Source organism: Pseudopodoces humilis, chromosome 1 (assembly GCF_049639895.1).
Source record: "Pseudopodoces humilis isolate 2021_Gansu_Grassland_sample_001 chromosome 1, ASM4963989v1, whole genome shotgun sequence".
Classification (NCBI taxonomy): Eukaryota; Metazoa; Chordata; class Aves; order Passeriformes; family Paridae; genus Pseudopodoces; species Pseudopodoces humilis.
This window is the reverse complement of record NC_142200.1, coordinates 72,987,459-73,006,213: the sequence shown is the minus strand read 5'-3', so window position 1 is coordinate 73,006,213 and position 18,755 is coordinate 72,987,459. Positions and strand designations below refer to the sequence as shown.

The following is an 18,755-nucleotide window of genomic DNA, read 5'->3' as shown; positions in this document are numbered from 1 at the left end:
GGGCAGTATGCCTAGAGAGCTAAAATATACAGTGGAATAGTAAAGTAAAGGAAAGTGTCACCATATTTGTATCAGGATCCTAAACATAGAAAATAAAATAGGATTTTATTTCTATAAAAGTTGTTAAAGGTGTGAAAGGGACTTCTTTGAAGTAATCTTATGTAAAAATGAAGGAATAGTTTATTTTTAAACACTGTAATCAGCAAAAATAGTTGTTTATCCCATAAATGATCCATATACATAATAGCCTAGGCACCATGCTTACCTCTTGTAAAAGAAGCATGGGATTGCTAAAACGGTCAAATCAGGCAATGGAATAAGCTAAAGAAATTCAGACTGATAAAATACAAACATTTGCATCAAGTGAAACATGTCTTTATGTAATCATCATGATCATAGAGTTTGGTAGCCTCTGATCTAGTCAATAACTTTGGTATAAAGACTTGAAAAATATTCAGATCTCATCAGTTCTAGGATCATGGAGAAAATAGGTTAAAAGAGTCGGGAGGTCTGCTCCAAGTAAGTCTACCTTCAGTGTTAGATCAGATGTGAAGAAGACTTGAAATCTCAAAGAATGGAGATTCTACATGTACAACCTGTTCCAGTGTTTCACTACCCCTGATGTATTTTTTTGGTTTTGGATTTTTTTTTAATTACTGTTTTTGTTGTTTGTGTTTGTTCTTTTACCTTTTGTTCAGTTAGAATTTACTTCATTGCAGCTTGTCACTGCTACCTGTGTCCACTTGCTGCACATGCCTGGCAAGAGCCTTCTGATGTGTTCACTATAATCCCCTTAAAGAAGTGAAAATCTGTGTCAACCATGCTACTCTGCTGGGGGCAGAGTGATGGGAAAACTGCCCAGCAGAAAAGGACCAGGGAGTATTGATTGACAGTGGCTGAACATGAGCCAGATTGTACCCAGGTGGCCAAGGCCAGTGGCATCCTGGCCTGTATCAGCAATAGTGTGGCCAGCAGGACCAGGACAGTGATTGTCCCCCTGTACTTCGCACTAGTGAGGCCACACCTCAAATGCTGTGTTCATTTCTGGGCCACTCTCTGCAAGAATGACATTGAGAGACTGTAGCATGTCCAGAGAAAGGCACAGAGCTGGTGAAGGGTCTGGAGGGTCAGTGATATGAGGAGTGGCTGAGGGAGCTGGGGTTGTTTAGCCTGGAGAAAAGGAGACTCAGGGGTGATCTTGTTGCTCTCTACAACTACCTGACAGGAGAATATTGCAAAGTGAGGATCAGTCTCTACTTCCAGGTAGCCAGTGAGAGGACAAGGGCACAACAGTCTCAAACTCTGTCAGAGCAGATTTAGGTTGGGCATCAGAAAGAATTTTTCCACTGGCAGGGTTGTTACGCATTGGAACAGTCATCCCTGGAAGTGTTCAAGAAACAACTGCATGTGTCACTTAGTTCTGTGGTCTAGTTGACATGGTAATATTTGGTCAAAGGTTGGACTTTTAATCTTGGAGGTCTTTTCCTGCCTTAGTGATGCTATAAATTACACTTTCCCCAGATGGTCCAGATATGACCATTTTTGTGACCCTCTGGTGATCTTGCTTCAAAATCTTGTCATGTCTAGTCCTTGTGGCCCAAACCCAACCACTGTACTCAAGATGCAGCTTAAGGAGTAGCAAATAAGAGTGAATAATTAGTTCAATTGTTTCCTTGTTCTGCTAGCAGCTCTCTTGTTAGAGCAATGAAATGAGTAGTTGGCCATTGTCACCACAGGAATGCACTGCTAAGTCATAACTTTGTGTCTGCCACACCCCCAGATCCTTTCTGGGGAGATGCTGTACCATCCTCTGTGCAGGACTGTTTGTTTTTCTTTCATGAGCTTCTTGCCACTCCTGTTGGCCTATTCTTCCAGCTTGTCAAAGTTCCTCTGAATGGTAGCCCTGTCCTCCATTGTATGAATTGCTTCCTTCAGTTTGGTTACTTGGAAACTTGTACTTGCTTATAGGTGCAGTCATTTCTCCATTAAGATTCTGCAAGAACGTACATACCAGCCTCTGAGTTTCTGAATCTGCTGCCTCTCTGCTTATCAGATTACCTTTCTGTGGGCTTTTTCCATCACCCCCATGTTATTCAATATAATGGAAGAATAAAACAATCCAGTGAAAAGGGATAAGAACAGAACAAATGAATACACAGTCCAGCAATGGAGAGGGTAGAGAATGTGAAAGGTATTGATTGCTACATTCTAAAACTCAGTTTTGAAGCTTTTGAACAACATTTACTGTCAGATGTCTAGGGAGGGGCATTGCTAGTGGTGTTTTTTTTCCTGTTTTGAAAGCATGAAGACACGTTGTTTTCTTTCTGTTTACAGGATGGGCTGTCAGGTCTGGCTTATTTCTGATGATATCTGTCCCTAGATTTCTGCCGAGTTAAACTTTCCTAGATTTTGCTGTTTTCCTTAGGAAGTATATGCTCCAGTTTTTGCTACTCACGTGTTTTTGGTACAATAGGTTAAAAATAGTTTGTTACCAACATCACTCTGAGTAGTGGCGTGTACAGATACGGAGTATACGGAATTGTGCATGACACCATAGGATGTGCCTAGGAATATACACATACTCGTGATATTAATTGAAGTAAGTTTTTTCTTGTTTAACAAGTTACAAAAAGGTCAAGCCAATGTTGTATACTTCTACAGCCTGTGTACTTTTTGAAGTTCTGTGGTTTCTAACATACTCCTTTGAAAGACTTCAGTCCCAGAGATGACTTACTTGTTTGTGTAGCTGTAATCAGGTTCCTGTTTTCATCTCACCAGGCATTCCCAACCTGGATTTTTAGTGCTGTTATTTGTCTGTATTTGAAAATTCAGATGATCACCAGTGCCCCAGTTAGGTTTGTATAGCATATTTGCAATCAAAAGCTAGACACTTCTCCTTTTTAATGTCATGACCTAAAGTTTCTTAAGAACCCAGTAATTCTGCAAGCCTCTTGTGCCTAAATTTAGATATTTTTTTTTAGGGTGGTGTTTTTTGTTTTTTTTTTTTGGTAGTTGCTTTTTACTGTCACTACCAATTTTGCTATGTCTTTTACTTAGCATCAATACACATGCCTTTGTGAAAGGGTTAAAGGATTATTTTAAGATTGTAAAGGGCGAAGTAAAATGAGATCAACTCCAAATACCAGCCAAATTTCTTTTGCCGTATTTTACCCTTTCCAACATTCAAATACAGATGACCCAGGAGATGTAAAGCATAAAAAATAATGAAATACCCTCTGCTTTGGTGTGTCCTGAGCTCAAGAGTTCCTAACTTGTCCAAAGGCTGTGAAGATTTCCATCATTCTTGTTCAGTGTCTGGACCACTGGGAAATGTTATGACCTGACTCAAGTCTTATACTGTGCTTGAAGCTTTGGTGGCTGCAGAGGATAGATATATAGAAAATACAAAACTCATGCTGATAAAGAGAGTACATTGAATTGCCATCTATGGAATAATGATTTTTTTTTAAAAAAATAAGCCCCATCATGGTTGTGAACAGATGCCATTTTTTAAACATAAATTACTTCAGGCCCTAGCAGATAAATACTTTGTATCACTTCAAAACAATTTGATAAGGTTATCATGAAGTTCCTCCCTTTCCAAGTTGCTCTCTTGAGTGGTTTCTCTGAATTACTCTCATCATTATCTCTGACCTCTGGTGACTTCGCACTCCCACACCCCCTCCTGGTGCCAAGTTCTAAGGACTGCCATACTGATCACTGCACTTTGTAGTGCCTTTGCATGGGCACTTGCTTGAGCATTATTGCCCTTTGCAGCACAGTCCTTGAGGCTGCTCTTGACATCTTATTATGTAAATTAATTTTGATGTTGCATTGTAGATTCTGCTGTTCTTCATTCTGCAATTGTCTTGACAACAGATTTGCATAATCAGTGAGTAGGAATTTGCTTTTAATTTTGATGTTCTTATTAGCTCAATTCAGATAAATAATAGAAAGTTGTGAAGATAACACAGCGTGGCATGAACTGGTGAAAATGATTGTAAACACAACAAATAAGACAAATGATGGAGTCAGGTTTGGTGATTATTTTTATAAAATGTAAGCAAATGCTATTTCTGGTTTCTGTCTTCTTTCTGTCAAGCACTGTGACTGCTGCTTGAAGTCTAAACATATGGATTTATTCAAATATTAGTCACTCTCACAAACAAAGAGAAGGAAGCTTATTAATTTGTTTTCTGCCAGGATTTCTTGGTATGAGGGAAAACAGATTCACAAGTCTTACTTGAATTCTTCTTTCGTTTTTTCAGTCCAAAGGCAACCCTGTGGACCTGCGCCTTTTTCGTGGCATGAGGGAATACCAAAAACAGTTGCTTATTAAATTTAATGTGGAAGATAATTCTTCAAGTTATAATTGTTTGGCCCTGCACATATCCCACCTCCCCACCTTTTGTCTCCTTCCTTTCATTTCTAATTTCTGGTGGCACCTGACAGAAGATAATTAAATAAAAAATAGTAGCAATTAAAAAGCTAGTAGTGAACTTTCTGTTCACGTTTCCTCGTCATTTTCATGTATTACAATCCCAAGATTATTTATTTCTCAACAGATCAGGTACATCTCTGCTTCCTGCTTGATGAGTAATGTAGGTACAACTGTCCTTTTCTAGTCATCTCTGCAGGGCAGGACTTAAATAATGTGGGCAATGAAATGAGAAAACATCAATTTGTACATCTTAAGAACAGAACACAATAAGGAACCAGGGAGAGAGAGAGAATGAGAGAAACTCCTTAAACCAATCAGTTTAGGGCATTTGCTGGAGTACCACTTAGTGTAATAGGAACAGAAAGAAATTTAGTGGAGGATGAATCATGAAATGTGCTAGGAAATGAAAGAAAGATGGAAGGCAGAAGAGAACAGAAAGCAGTAAGCAGGGAAGAAAAATAAATGACAAAGTGAAGAGTAGAAAAGTGTATTTTGGAGACTAGAATCATGAGCCAAAAAACATTCTGGGGACAAAGTAATCACAGCAAAAGGATATTAGTTGAGGAAATCTAGAAGTTTCTGGAAAAATTGTCAACCAGAGTGATTAGCTGAAGGAATACAAAGCATAGAAAAGAAATGAGAAGATATACAATCCAGACAGTTGAAGAAAAAAAATGGCAAAATAATATTTGCTTTTGAAGTATTTCAGTAAAATAGGTCTGGGGCATTTCTGTATTTAATTGTCTTGGGATAGCATGGACAAAAAAGAGAGACTAGAGAACTGTTGTTTGCACCCCTACTAGACTTAAAGAACACCATGAGCTGCACTTTTTTGTCTAGAAAAAGGCAGGTGGACGACATAGAGTGAGAAGCATTTGTTCACAAATTCTTGGTGCTTAACATTCTCCTAGCAGCATTGTGGGGAGAGCTGTTCCTTCTTACTAGGCAGATAAGACAAATGCCCATGCTAAGCCATGGCAAAGAGCACATCTGATCTGCCTCACGTGGGATGATGAGAGCTGAACTGACTGGGTGAAAATCTATGCTAAACACCAAAATTTGCATTGTTGTGATAGAATCAAGTGGCTTATAAAATGCAGTGGGACAGAATAGCTGTTAAAAGTTCTGCTTGTATTTTTAAAGTAAACATAATGATCAGTTAGATTTTCTTGGGTATTTTATACTATCAAAATTTCTCCAGGCTTGCATGCTTTCATTTAAGCATGCTGGCATGGCAAATACTGTACCACTTTGATTTTTCATACTTCAACAATTTAGTAATATTTCTGTTACAATCCTTTCTGCATTAAGGATTTTATTTTATGCAAACAAGACCTGGATTTGAATAATAACTCTTGGAAAGCTGATAAGCCGTCTCCAGCTTTTTAGGCAATTGATTCTTCTAGGTGAGAGAAATGCTCTCTGTGAAGGAGGCATATATGAAATAGGTGATTATTGTCAGGTGATTTTTGTTAATTGTATCTTCAAACAACAGTGAAAAAGATATTTCTGTGCACTACAAAAATGTGCAGAGAATATTATTAACTATTGATTTCTATAGCACTGTTGACATTTAATGAGCTGTGATGTTTTGGTCTTTACATCAATCTGATTTTCAGTGTCAAACAAATCTGTATAGTTTTGTTTGGAATAATAAATTTACAGTTAAACCTGCCTTGTCACATAGTCAGTAGCCATTTAAATATTCACTATTTCATGCTGAATATAACCTATGTAGAAGTCTCCCTTTACTCATACTGCAGGACAGAGGTTATTCCATGACAATAGCAGGAGAAACAGAGAGGAGTGATCCAGCTGAATTAAGCAGAATGATCACCAGCCAGTTCATTCTTATGTTTCAATTATCATTTGCCTCATTTCAGAGATTTGAAAAGTTTAATACCTTCATTTACCCTTGATTACTTTGTCAGGGGTTTTAGGTCGGATTTAGAACGAACACTTAAAAATCCTACTTGACTTCTACCATTTCTTCCTTTCTCTCAAATACTAAGTCCTTCAATGTCACTTGATGGACATAAATCGTGACTCCAGTAATTTCCAGTGCTGTTCTACCCGGCAGGACCTTGCTGGGGAGTTATTCAAGGGACTCCCTCCCATACCTCTCCTTTACAGGGAGGTCATTTTGGAAAGAGATAATGGATTAATTTGTTTGGATAATGGAATTATTTAAGAAATGGATTTGCAAAATATTTCTCCTTGAGCCTTCAAAAAACCTAAATAAAAGGGGCAGGAGGGATGTTTTTGTTTATCTGTGAAAATAATGCAATGTTACTGGCCAAAATGAAAGGACAGCAACATTCGACAAATTTACAATAACCTTAACTCTCTAAATGTATTTAATTCTTTTATTTGATAAAACTAATGCTACAATATGTGAGAAATGTCGCCCTTTAAGAAATGGGGAAGGTGGGGATTTGAATTATATTTGGTTTACTTTTTTTTTTTTAAAATAGAAAAATATTCTTTTTTGTATAAAAACAAAAACACTTCATAAGTACCTTTATAAGCTTTGTGGAAAAATCTTATCTGGTAGGACTGGTTTGATTTGCTTGACAGAATAAAACAAAATAAATTAAATTAGTGGTAGGAATTTTAGCACAGCATTTGGCCAAAACTACTTGAATTTCCCTACTGCATATCATTAACTGCAGAAAGTAAGCTGTGCTCAGACCATATAAACACACCTTCAATTTAGTTTATTTCACTGGTGTATACTGTGATGGTTATCTTTTTAAGTTGAGAAACTTTTGTTACCGCAGGATTATCCACAGAATTTAGCATCTTTTTTTCAGTAACACAAATTGTACTTACTTGTGATTACATTTAGGTCAGTTTGCTGAGATCTCTATGTTACTGAGAGATCTGCATGAACTCTGTAGGCTAGATTTTTTAATATATTTAGAAATTTCATTCCTGATAAACTCTTTCGTTCTATGACATACATTGTTAAAATAAATGAAGGAACAAGTAGGTGTCACCACAAAAATGTGAACTTTGAATGTGTTAAAAAAAGGATAAAAAAGAAAGCTTTGTTATAAGGTATTATGCTAATAGTTCTTGCACAAATTTCATTTTTTATGCTGAAATTCCTTCTTAATCTCAAGAGAAGTCAAAGCAAACGGTTTAACTTACTTTTTTCAGGAACTACAGTTTGAGAGACTGACTCGAGAACTTGAGGCTGAACGTCAGATTGTAGCCAGCCAGCTGGAGAGATGTAAGCTTGGATCAGAAACTGGAAGCATGAGCAGCATTAGGTAATGTACATATTGTTGATGTCTTTATAATTAGTAAATTTTGTTGCTGTTATGAGTTATCACCAAGAACAAGTTTGATAATCTTTTTGTAAAAAAAAAATATGCTCTAGGGAGTGTGAGATTTTAGTAGAGTTTGAAAATTTGCAATATGACTTGCTTTTTAAAAAGAAAATTTCTTGCAATTTTGTATCTTCTTTGTCCAGTAACAAAATAGCAGTCACATTTGGAATTCATTGCTTTGCTGGAGTTTGAATGGATTATCAGCAAGTTGTTTCCACCATCAATAGAGCTGTAATTTTGAGCTGAAGATTTTTAGTTTCATAGTTGCAGAAATGTACTGGTAAGTTTTGTGAACCTGTTTAATCATTATTTCATAATTCAGGGTATTAAAAACTTTAGAATGAATTATGTAAAGCTACTGACCTGTCATCAAAATGTAGTAAGAAGATATAAATCACTCTCTTTGTTTAAACATTGGTTTATTTCAAGAAATTGTTCTGGTACGTTGTTTGGAGGATGACAAGTTCATTTAAGAAATTGTAACAAAAGGAAACTGATGTCTTGGTGAATTTAGTGGAAGTAAAGACTGCATTTTTTAGCTTCTTGATAGGTGTGTTTCTTTGTTTTCTCAATGAACCTAATAAATGTAAGATGATGGTACTTGATTTTCAAGAATTGAGAAAAAAAAATAAGTTCTAAAGACATGTGTTCTGTTTTTATCAGTGGAAATATGAATAGATAATGTGAAGTATAACATTCCAAGCTTAGTGCCAACTTTTGTGTGATAATTGTAGTAAAAATACAGAAAGCATTGATCACTTTCTCAGTTTAAGCTATTCAAACTATACTTCAATCAAATTAATAATTCTTCCGTGGTAAGTAGGAAATAATTATTTAGTAGAATGCCAAAGATGTAACAAAAATATGGAATGCAAGTTCAATTAAAATGGCAAAAGTCAGAAAAATCTGTCGCTAATTCAGAAACTGTACATGAAGTTGACTTAAATGTAAGCATTCCTAATAAGTCAGGTGAGAATTAACTCCTTAGGATAAACTCTTACTTTATATAAAGTTTGTCACCATGTAGACTCGTTAACATTAGAGGAAGTATGTTAATTAAAATTGTTTAAGCATGGCCTATATTGGTATGTCAAGTGTGCTTCCCTAGCACTTTAAATTTTATGTATGGTATAACTGCATTTCAAGAAGGTTATCTGAAATACGTTTGAGTAATACTACTGAGGTATGTTTAAATAATGCTGTTATTTTAGGATTATTCCAGTCAGTGGTATGAAGTTTGGGAAATTTCTTGTTGTGCAGGAGATGTTTCCTTGGTGAACTTTTTTATTATTTATAAAGTTGTACTTTTGAGATATCAAGGTCGGATGACTCAGAATGAGTTCTGAGACATGAGTTATTCAAGAAGTTCAATAATTGGACTGCTAATCTGTCTGTGAATAACGGAAGAATAACAGAATAGAATAATGGAAGAGATTTTATGCATATTTTTGACATCTGTAATTTGCCCTTGAAATGTTTTACGTGTGACCAGGAGTTTCTAGCATTTCAACTAAAAACATTTTAAGAAATACCTGAAATACTGTTTTGCAGAAGATAACATCAAAAGCTTACAGTTAGATAGCTGTCCTAGACTTGGCAAGTGATGTAAAGAGGAAATAATGATCTAATACTGTTTATGTTTGGTTGTTTATCCCATATGTACTAAATGAGTAATCTTCTTCCCAAAAAATTCTAAATCATCATTGGAGGGGCTTGGAACTAACACAAATACAAAATGAAGTCAAGTACATTTCTGCCTGCTATGCTGACTTTCCAGTGCTCATCCAGATTTGAGAATGTTTCTTTAGCATTGTATTCTTTTACATATCCTTGATCTGTAGTCATTTTTTAGGGTATTTGCAACTGTATTCAACAGGAATTTTGCTAAAAAGGACTTAGACCATGAGTTAGGATAAAACTTGTGAGCTCTTCCTTTCCTTGGTTTCCTTGTTGGCAGACTATGAACAGTTCATTACTCAGCCTGCTGAATATTAAAATTTCATGATACACTCCATAAGGAGTCATATTCTATGCTGGTCCATTCCTCCAGCTGAAGTGCTTATTCCTTCTGGACCAGATCTATCAGTCTGTCACTCTCTTTGGTATGGAGGGGGGGAGCAACTAGATGCTAGCATATTTTTAGAGTTCTTCATAGTTAAAGATAACTTTAAGCACATATAAAAGAAATGTACTGTTAGCAAATCCTTAAAACTTTTAGTTTCTGTTTCATATTCTTTATCACTGTTTTGAGCAGTTTCTTCAGTATTTTTGTTGTTTCAGATTTTTTTTTTTTGAAGGAGCCTTAGTGTTCAAACTGAAGAGTGTAGCTCAAGCCTAGCCTACTCTTCTTTGAACACAGTGTTTGCAAACTGGTCAGCCAATAGACTTTTTCTCAACTGAATTTCTACTTGCTCCTGAAATTGGTAGAAGTGATGTGCCATTTGTTATTGAAAGTCTCTTGAACAGACTGGCATTTGCGCCTGAGTGCCTGAAGCAGTATACTGAAATTTCTGTATATTACAAGTAGCAAAAATGCAGTCTAATAAACTGACTAACATGGAAAACATACCTGCTTTGTATATGCTTTTCTCAGTAGAGTTCTCTCACTTAGAAATGCCTATGTTTTTCACACTTTACTACCAGGAAACTTATGTTTTCCTTATGTAGATAAATTTTTTTCAGATTCACTAAAAAAAAAAATAAAGCAAGTCTAATTGATAAACTCATAAGATCCTTCATTTCAAGAACACTGAAGAAATAGCTGGGATACTTTGTGACATAGGTAGACAGCTACTGCTGTGATGATCAAATAAATAAAATTTCAATTACAGTTTTCCTGTACAGCTGTCAGTGTTAGGTCTAATTTAGGCTGCTTATTGGGAAAGGATATAAAGTAGTCCTTGTAGATATTTAATATTAAGGATTGACAAATCCAGTGGCCTCATAGAGGTGAGGCTGCTGCAACCTAGACCTGCACAGACTGGTGAAATGAGCTGAATGGAAGTTATCAAGTTGAAATTCATAAATTACTTGAAAATGCATCTGGGATGGAGTATCCCCTTGTTACAACACAGCCAGGAATATAAAACAACCTTGCAGAAAAAGACCTTCAGGACCTTGGAGGTCTTTTCCAACCTAAGTGATTCTCTGAGTCAGCAGTGTGTCCTTGCAGCAAAGGCCAGCTGCTCCTTGGGCTGCAGCAGTATAAGTGTAGCCAACAGACCAGGTCAAGTGATTCATCCTTTCTGTTTGAAGCTCTTGAGGATACATCTTGAGTGCCTCATCCAGTTTTGAGCATTCCCCTACAAGAAAGACATCAGCATGCTAGAGCAGGTTCTATGCAGGGCTGCCAGGAAGGCAGGAGGCTAGAGAGCACCTGGGGTGTGAAAAGAGGCTGAGGAAACAAGGGGTTTTAACTGCCACAAGAGAAGGGTCAGGAGGGGTCAGTCTTCTGATTGCAATCAGGTAAAGGAAGGACATACAGAAGACAGCACAAGAGTGTTCTCAGAAGTGCATTGGGGTAGAATGATAGGTGACAGAGAAATTGGAACACAGAACATTCTAATTATGTGTAAAGTGTTTTTCACCATAAAATTGGTTAAACATTGTCACAGAATTCAACAGAATGACTAGGTTGGAAGGGACCTCCAAGATCATTGAGTCCAACCCATGCCCTAACACCAAAAACTAGACCATGGCACTGAGTGCCACATCCAGTCTTTTTTTAAACACATACAGGGATGGTAACTCCACCACCTCCCCAGGCAGACCATTCCCATACTTTATCCCCCTTCCTATAAAAAACTTTTTCCTTATATCCAACCTATATTTTCCTTGCCACAGCTTGGGACTGTGTCCTCTCATTCTGTCAGTTGCTATCTGGTGAAGGAGACCAACTCCCACCTGCCTACACCCACCTTTCAGGGAGTTGTAGAGATTGATAAGGTCATCCCTGAGTCTCCCTTTCTCCAGGCTAAACAACCCCAGCTCCCTCAGCTGTTCCTCACAGGGCTTTGTTCCAAGCCCCTCACCAGCCTTGTTGCCTCCTCTGGACGTGCTCAAGAGTCTCAATGTCCTTCCCAAACTGAGGGCCCAGAACTGGACACAGCACTCCAGGTGTGGCCTCACCAGTGCCCAGTACCAAGGGGAAGAATGACCTCCCTGCTCCTGCTGGCCACACTATTCCTGATCCAGGCCAGGATGCCAGTGGCCTTCTTGGCCACCAGGGCACACTGCTGGCTCATGTTCAGCCGGCTGTCACCAGTACCCCCAGGTCCCTTTCTGCCTGGGCACTGTCCAGCCACACCATCCCCAGCCTATGATGTTGCAGGGGGTTATTGTGGCCAAAATGCAGGACCTGGCACTTGGACTTACTGTACTTCATCTTGTTGGACTCTGCCCATCCATCCAACCATTCCAGGTTTCTCTGCAAAGCCCTCCTACCTTCCAAGAGATCAACACATGCTCCCAGCTTACTGTTGTCTGCAAATTTACTAATTGAGGATTCAATTCCCTCATCCATGTCATCAACAAAAATATTGAACAGGTTGTATTGATAGGTTCTAAAATTTCCATCTCTGGAAATAATGACTTTCTGTTCCCACCTGAGTTTTCCTGTGGTTTTTATTACTATTTCTTCATAAATCCTGGGAATAGAGTTTTATTAGTATTTCAGTATTATTTTTTTTCCCATCAAATTACAAGGAAGTGACCATAGCATCAAGGCTACCAGAATGCAAGAAGCATTTAGATAAGTCAGACACATGGTCAGATTCTTAGGACTGTCCTGTGCAGGGCCAGAAGCCAGTGATCTTTGTGAGTCCCTTTTGACTCAGGTTATTCTATGATTCTATTCAGGTATTTCAGACGAAAAAAAACCAACTCTCTTATCTGAAGTGGTTAATGTGTTTGCTTTTGCTTGAGAATGTGGGTATTAAAATAAGAATATAAGTATTAAAACAAAGTTGAAAAATCCATGGATAGTATGGATTCTGGAGCAAAATATGAGCCAAAAGACAAAGATTTGTTTGTCATATTATGAGGACAGAACAGGTTTTTTTTAATGCAAAGAGTTTGATCAACAGTCCCGTGAAAAACCACTGCAACTTTCAAGTAAAATTTATACACCATCAGACATATAGAACATACATTTCAGTGCATGCAGAAAGTAATTTAGCCTGCATTGTGGTTCTTTGTCAACTCAAGATTTATCAGTTAAATGTGTTAAACTTTTTCACATTGGTTTGCTTACAGTAATATCCCCAAATTCTACTGGGAAGCTTCTAACCTGAAAACAAAAATTAAAAAATCATTTTAATTACAAGTAAATTAGAAAGCTAACTTTTTAAAAAGAAAAAAAAAAAACCAAACCAAAGAGGTCAACAGTTATTGCAGAGCAGAATTTAAAAGGATCAGTATTTTATCATTACCTATAAAAATACCAATTAAAGTTTTTGTACTTATTCTTTTAAAAACAAGCTGATAGCATGGCTGTTTTTAACATGATTTTTAAAAGTGATGTTCTTTAAAGAGATGGGCATTTCACCAGTGGTAAGAGAAGATTTTACTAAACTTTTGTCAGCAAATGCTGTAGCTCTAAATTCTTCCCATTCTGCAATGTGTGTTTGCTTAGTAGTTCAGAAGCTGAATAAGCTTTAAGTTTTTTCACACACTGTTGCTCATCATTGTGGATTGTGTAAAGCTTAACAATTCATGGTTGGGTGAACTTTTGTCAACTGAATTAATAAAAAAGTTTATCTGAAGTAAAATCTAAAATGGCAATAAAAGAATGCATGTTTTTGAAAATGTAGGATTCTGAAAATATTCGTCACAAGTTCTGCAAGTCAATTAATTAGCTGTTATATGACAACATTTTGTAGATTGGTTTTTTTGTCTTTTTTTCCCCCTTTATATCACAATTATTTTATGTTGCTTTAAGTGACCAGGTCAGGTAGAACCTTTCAAAAAGATGCAGATTGCTCTACTCCTGAAGAGAGTTTTGTTAATGTTAAGCGTGGCACTATCTAGATATATTTCTAGATCTTTTGTAAAGCTTATCATGTGTGGGCTTGTGATAAAGCAGAACATCCTAGTAAAAACATGTTGTGGGTTTCAAGGTAGAAGAGGTTAAAAACATCCTACCATTCTTTGCTAGGAAACCTAGTTTTGGCTATAATGCTGTTAAGCCAGAAGGAAAATAAAATTAGCTGGAAGGAATCATTCATTTAGAACAGAACAATGGGAAAATGTGAAAGAGTTTGTTATACCAGAGGGTTTTCATTGAAGTGTTTGCATTATTTGAGTTCTTTGCCATCTCTGGAAGGCATGCATCCAAAAAAATACCTTTGAAAAACATAACTACTGAAAAAAAACCCGACTAAACCAAAAACAAAATAGCAAAACACAGAGATTTTCTTAGAAAAGGTTGAAAAGATGGTATTTTTCTTACATTCAGAATCCTTAAGGAGTTCATTTGTATTATCTCAGAAGAAAAGAAACAGAAGCAGCCTTTTTCAGACCATAATTAAGAATGTGCAATGTGGTTTTAATGCTTGGCCGCATTTTAAAAGATTGGTTTGTTTTGTTTTGACATTTGTATGAGGTTTTTTTTTCCCTGTCAGTTTTCAGTCTGTAGCTTAACTAAGTCATTGAGGGATTCTTCCCCACAGTATTCATCTTTTCTGATAAACAACTAAGCTACCACAAAAAATGATGGTGACTTTGTTGGGATGCTAGGATTGTTAGCTGATGGTTGACAGTCATTGTGCTTATGTGTTCCCAGCTAGGTAATAGCTGGAATCCTTCTGAAAATAGCTGGAAGCACTTCTGAAAATTGGGCTACTGATTTCCATGCCCAAACACAGCATTAAGGCACTTCTCAAGATGGGAAAGTGGAGGCGCAGGTGCCAATCTCTTCACTCTTGTGAGCAGTGATAGGAGCCAAAACAACATGAAGCTGAGCCAGGGGAGGTTTAAGATGGATATCAGGAAAAAGTTTTTTACCTGGAGTGTGGTTGGGCACTGGAACAAGCTCCCCAGGAAAGTGGTAACAGCACCAAGCCTGATAATTCAAGAAGCATTTAGACAATGCTTTCAGGCACATGGTGTGACTCCTGGGGTGTCCTGGGCTGGGCCAGGGACTGGGAGACTTGATGATCCAAGTGGGTCCTTTCCAACCCAGAATATTCTGTGTTTCTCTGATTCCGAAATCTTGGACGTCAGAATTTTGTGGAATACAATAAGTTGTCCAGAAGTAGAATGGGCAAATTCTGCTTGTTGTTGTAACTCTTACAGAGTATCAGGCCTAATTTCCTACACAGTTTGACATCAATAGTCGATGTTCCTGGTGTTGTGTGTACCACCACATGTAAGGGTGTTCAATTCAGAGAAAACGATTTAGGACACAGGGAAATACTGAGGATGATATTTTCAATACCTCAGTATCACCTTGTATTTGGTACCTCTTGATCTTTTGATTGTGAGACCTAGAGACCTGAAATGTGATGAACTCTGTATACTATTAGACTTGGTCAATAAATTAGTTTGAATTCACCAAAAGAAAAATATTTGCAGAAAATGTCACTCTAGGAAATAAATTATGGCTGGAACAGTTGGCACAATTAATATTAGTAATGTCCCTACTTAATTATATTCTAAAGAATGACATTTTACTGGATTAGAGTATCTGACTTGTCATCTGATCATTCCAAACAATCTGATCTCAGATAAAGTTTGAGAGTGTCTGTACTCAGTTTATTGTATGTCTAGTATTGAAGGAAATGGTTTAAAAAATACTGAGATAAGAAATTGGTACAAAAGAAAAAATATGAGATGAAGTTAAAGGTTGTACAATTTTTTTTTTGTATTTCTGTTACTAGAATATTTGTAGCTTCTTTGTGCTGGTTCTCCACAATGAGACATATCAAGAAAACAGATTAGTCCTGTTATCCTCTGTCAAAAATTAACTGTTTTCATAGTTTTGGAGCAGATAAACTTCTGTTGCTGAAAGGCAAGTTTCCAACATATGTCCAAACAATCAGGTTTGGTGTAATTTTGTTTTTTACAGTACATCCATATCTTTTACAGCAGTGGTATGGATCATATCATTCCCAGATAGCTATATCTCTGAAGGCACAAATTCCAACAGGACTTTTAAAACACCTCTTCCACAGCTACTCTCCCTCTCTTTCTGCTTGCTGAATACCCTCCAGAGATATCATCTCCATGAGAGGAGTAACACAGTAATATTCACCATTGCCAAGCTCATTACACTGGCATGTTAAATAAATAATTATCAGATTTTCATTTCCTCTCAATAAAGAAAAGTTATCTCCATAAGGATATGGACATTTTTCTGCCCTAAGAAAGTGTCTTATAGTCTGAAAGCCTTATATGGAGCTGCCAATTGTCATTTATATTCTCTCTCAAGTTCTTCATTATGTCTTCTGTTTTATTAATACAGAACATATAGGAATAATACAGGAAAAAGAACATAAGAAAAACCACAAAAAAAGCAGAATGACAACAGAAAAAGCTGATACTTTACATACCAGCTTTTACTGATATGTGAGCCAATGAGGACTGTACTTAATAGTATATTCTGTACCTTAGTGCACTTTTGGCAAGCTACTAAGTTATTTGAAAGTTATTTGAAAACTGTTTCCAAATTTTGCATTCACAATTTAAATGCGTTTTTGAAAGCCTGACACTTGAGTATGACTAATTTGGAATATGCATGGAAATGCTGATCTTATGAAATATATTGTTAATGTAAAACTTGGTTATGTCTTACAAAGTGGGATTCTGTGTTCAGCCTACTGTTCACAAACTATTTGCTGAAAAATCAGGACAGTTAAGTTTATCATAAAGGGTAGATAAGCACTGCAGTAGTTTGCCCAAGGATACAATAATAAAAATTATCATTTGAAACTTGCGGATATGTAGAATATCTATCAAGAATGGGGCATGAGTGACAAGTCTATTTCTGTACAGCCCTTCTATCTCTCCTCACTGGGCACTGCTTGAATAATTTGACAACATTCTTTTTGTCCGCATCCTTCCTTATTGTATGTCAAAATGTTTTTGGATAGGGTAGGAGTAAGACAAAATTAAGGATATACTGAGGGAACGTGCTTTATTAAAAAGTTCTTGAATTTAGAGTGTTTGCAGGCAAGTTTGATAAAACTTCTCCAGGAAAGTTAATTTTTAGTGCTTATTGCTTGTGAGTCAAAGGCACTAGATAGCATTTTTGTGATATCTTAGATGTAGATTACAGCTGAGAACAAATCCTGTAACATGATATCAGTAAGAAATGGCCATGAGCAATCAACATCAAACACTGAAACAGAAATAAGGTGTCCAAGGTGCTTCAAGGAGTCAGTTCTGAGAAACTGTGGACAGAGACCAAAGTGCTGTCTGTCATTAAAGTTGCCTGCTGCTTTGTATGAAACCAGGATTTCAGTTGTTCCTTATTTTGATAAGCTTCACCTTCCAGGTTGAGTATTTCCTTTTCAAAATGCACATACTGAGGTTTTGAAGCTAAGCAACTTTATTGCTGTTTTTATAAATTTGCACCAAAAGAAATTGCTATTATCAGAGGAATTAAACATACCTTTGCACAGGTATGGAGATAATTCCCTATTTTCCTATGGTGCTTTTTGCCTTCTTCCAATGTGTTTTATGATGGGGCAGAATAATGGAGCTTTGAGGCTAGTCTCTTCAGCATTATTGCATCCTACTTTCCATGCGGGCAGGGTAAGGAGGCATCCTTTGAGTCCAGTGGCAAGAGGTCAAGAAGATTTCCAGCTGCATTTAACATCCCAGTTAATGCATGTATGGGTGAAAATTTGAGGAGAGGAACCTTTGTTCAAAATGTGGATTAGGCATCTGGTAGAATGCAGATTCAGTCTATAAAGTCTAGATTGGTCAAAACTGGAGACTTGAGAAGAGTGGGTTGAAGACAGATGAGGAAAAAACAGGGACAGAGTCTAGAGAAGAGCAGAAGAGGTGAATGAGGCAGAGGAGTCAGATCTGTGTTCTTTCCTTAGAGCTGGAGGCTCAAAGACTAAAGTTGAAAATATCCACTTATCCTGGCTACTCAGTCTGAAAAATCTCAGAGCAATTTTGAAGATATCTTACTAGATTTATTTGCTGCTATCAGCAGTCATCACATCTGCATGTCAGTTCCTGATCTGATTATTAGGATATCTGCATGACTGGAAGGTTGTACAGAAAAATAAGAAGCAAAGAATACCTGACAGGGATTCTTTACAGTAGCAGCATTAGGCAGCAGAACAGTTCCACAGGTACAATTCCACTGGATTGCGTTCAGATATTACAAGCAGATAGTTCTTTTCCTAATACATATTTTGCAAGTTATGAAATCTATTGGTCCTGTAAACAGCAATGTCCCTCCACACAAACATGACTTACCCCTTGAGCAGTTTAGAAGTGGTCATGAGAAAGAGGTTGTGTAAATGCATTTGTACAAGGAGCAAGTCAAAATGCAGTCAGCTGAAGGTGTTCCAGAACTCAGTACACCTTTTTTTTATGTGTGTGTTTCACCAGTGAAAACAAAACCTATCTTATTACTTTCTTGAGGAAAAAAAATAAGTTTGATATTGAGTTTCAAAGAAATATTTCAAAGAAATGGTGCAGTCAGACATGGTAATTTCCTTCACCATCCCTACCTTTTGCTTCTCACCATCTGACCTTGTGTAGGCAACCTTGAATTATGTCTTGAGCATCCGCTCTTCTGATACCTTTATTCTTCTCTACTGCCTAAATTTAAAATCCACCTAGATCACCAGACACTGTGATTTGATAAAATAAAGCTCTCACCTCATGCTCAGTACTTCCTTGCTTTGGCAAGTCCTCATCACCTTTCAGTGCAGACATGGGAATAGTTACTAAAGCTCCCAGCCAAACCCTTATCCCAGCTACTTTATCTGTCCCTAGCAAATGACAAAGTTATTTTTCTA

General features: G+C 37.0%; 1 protein-coding gene across 4 annotated transcripts in view; it reads left to right on the top strand.

Annotated features, from left to right (window-relative positions):
• CTNND2 (catenin delta 2) overlaps positions 1–18,755 on the top strand; it is a 712,671-nt gene that overhangs the window by 263,949 nt on the left and 429,967 nt on the right. For all 4 annotated transcript variants that reach the window (XM_014260357.2, XM_088053661.1, XM_088053643.1 and 1 more), the window contains exon 3: positions 7,604–7,716. In XM_014260357.2, coding sequence (XP_014115832.2) covers positions 7,604–7,716 — 113 coding nt within the window. The remainder of the gene's footprint in view (positions 1–7,603; positions 7,717–18,755) is intronic.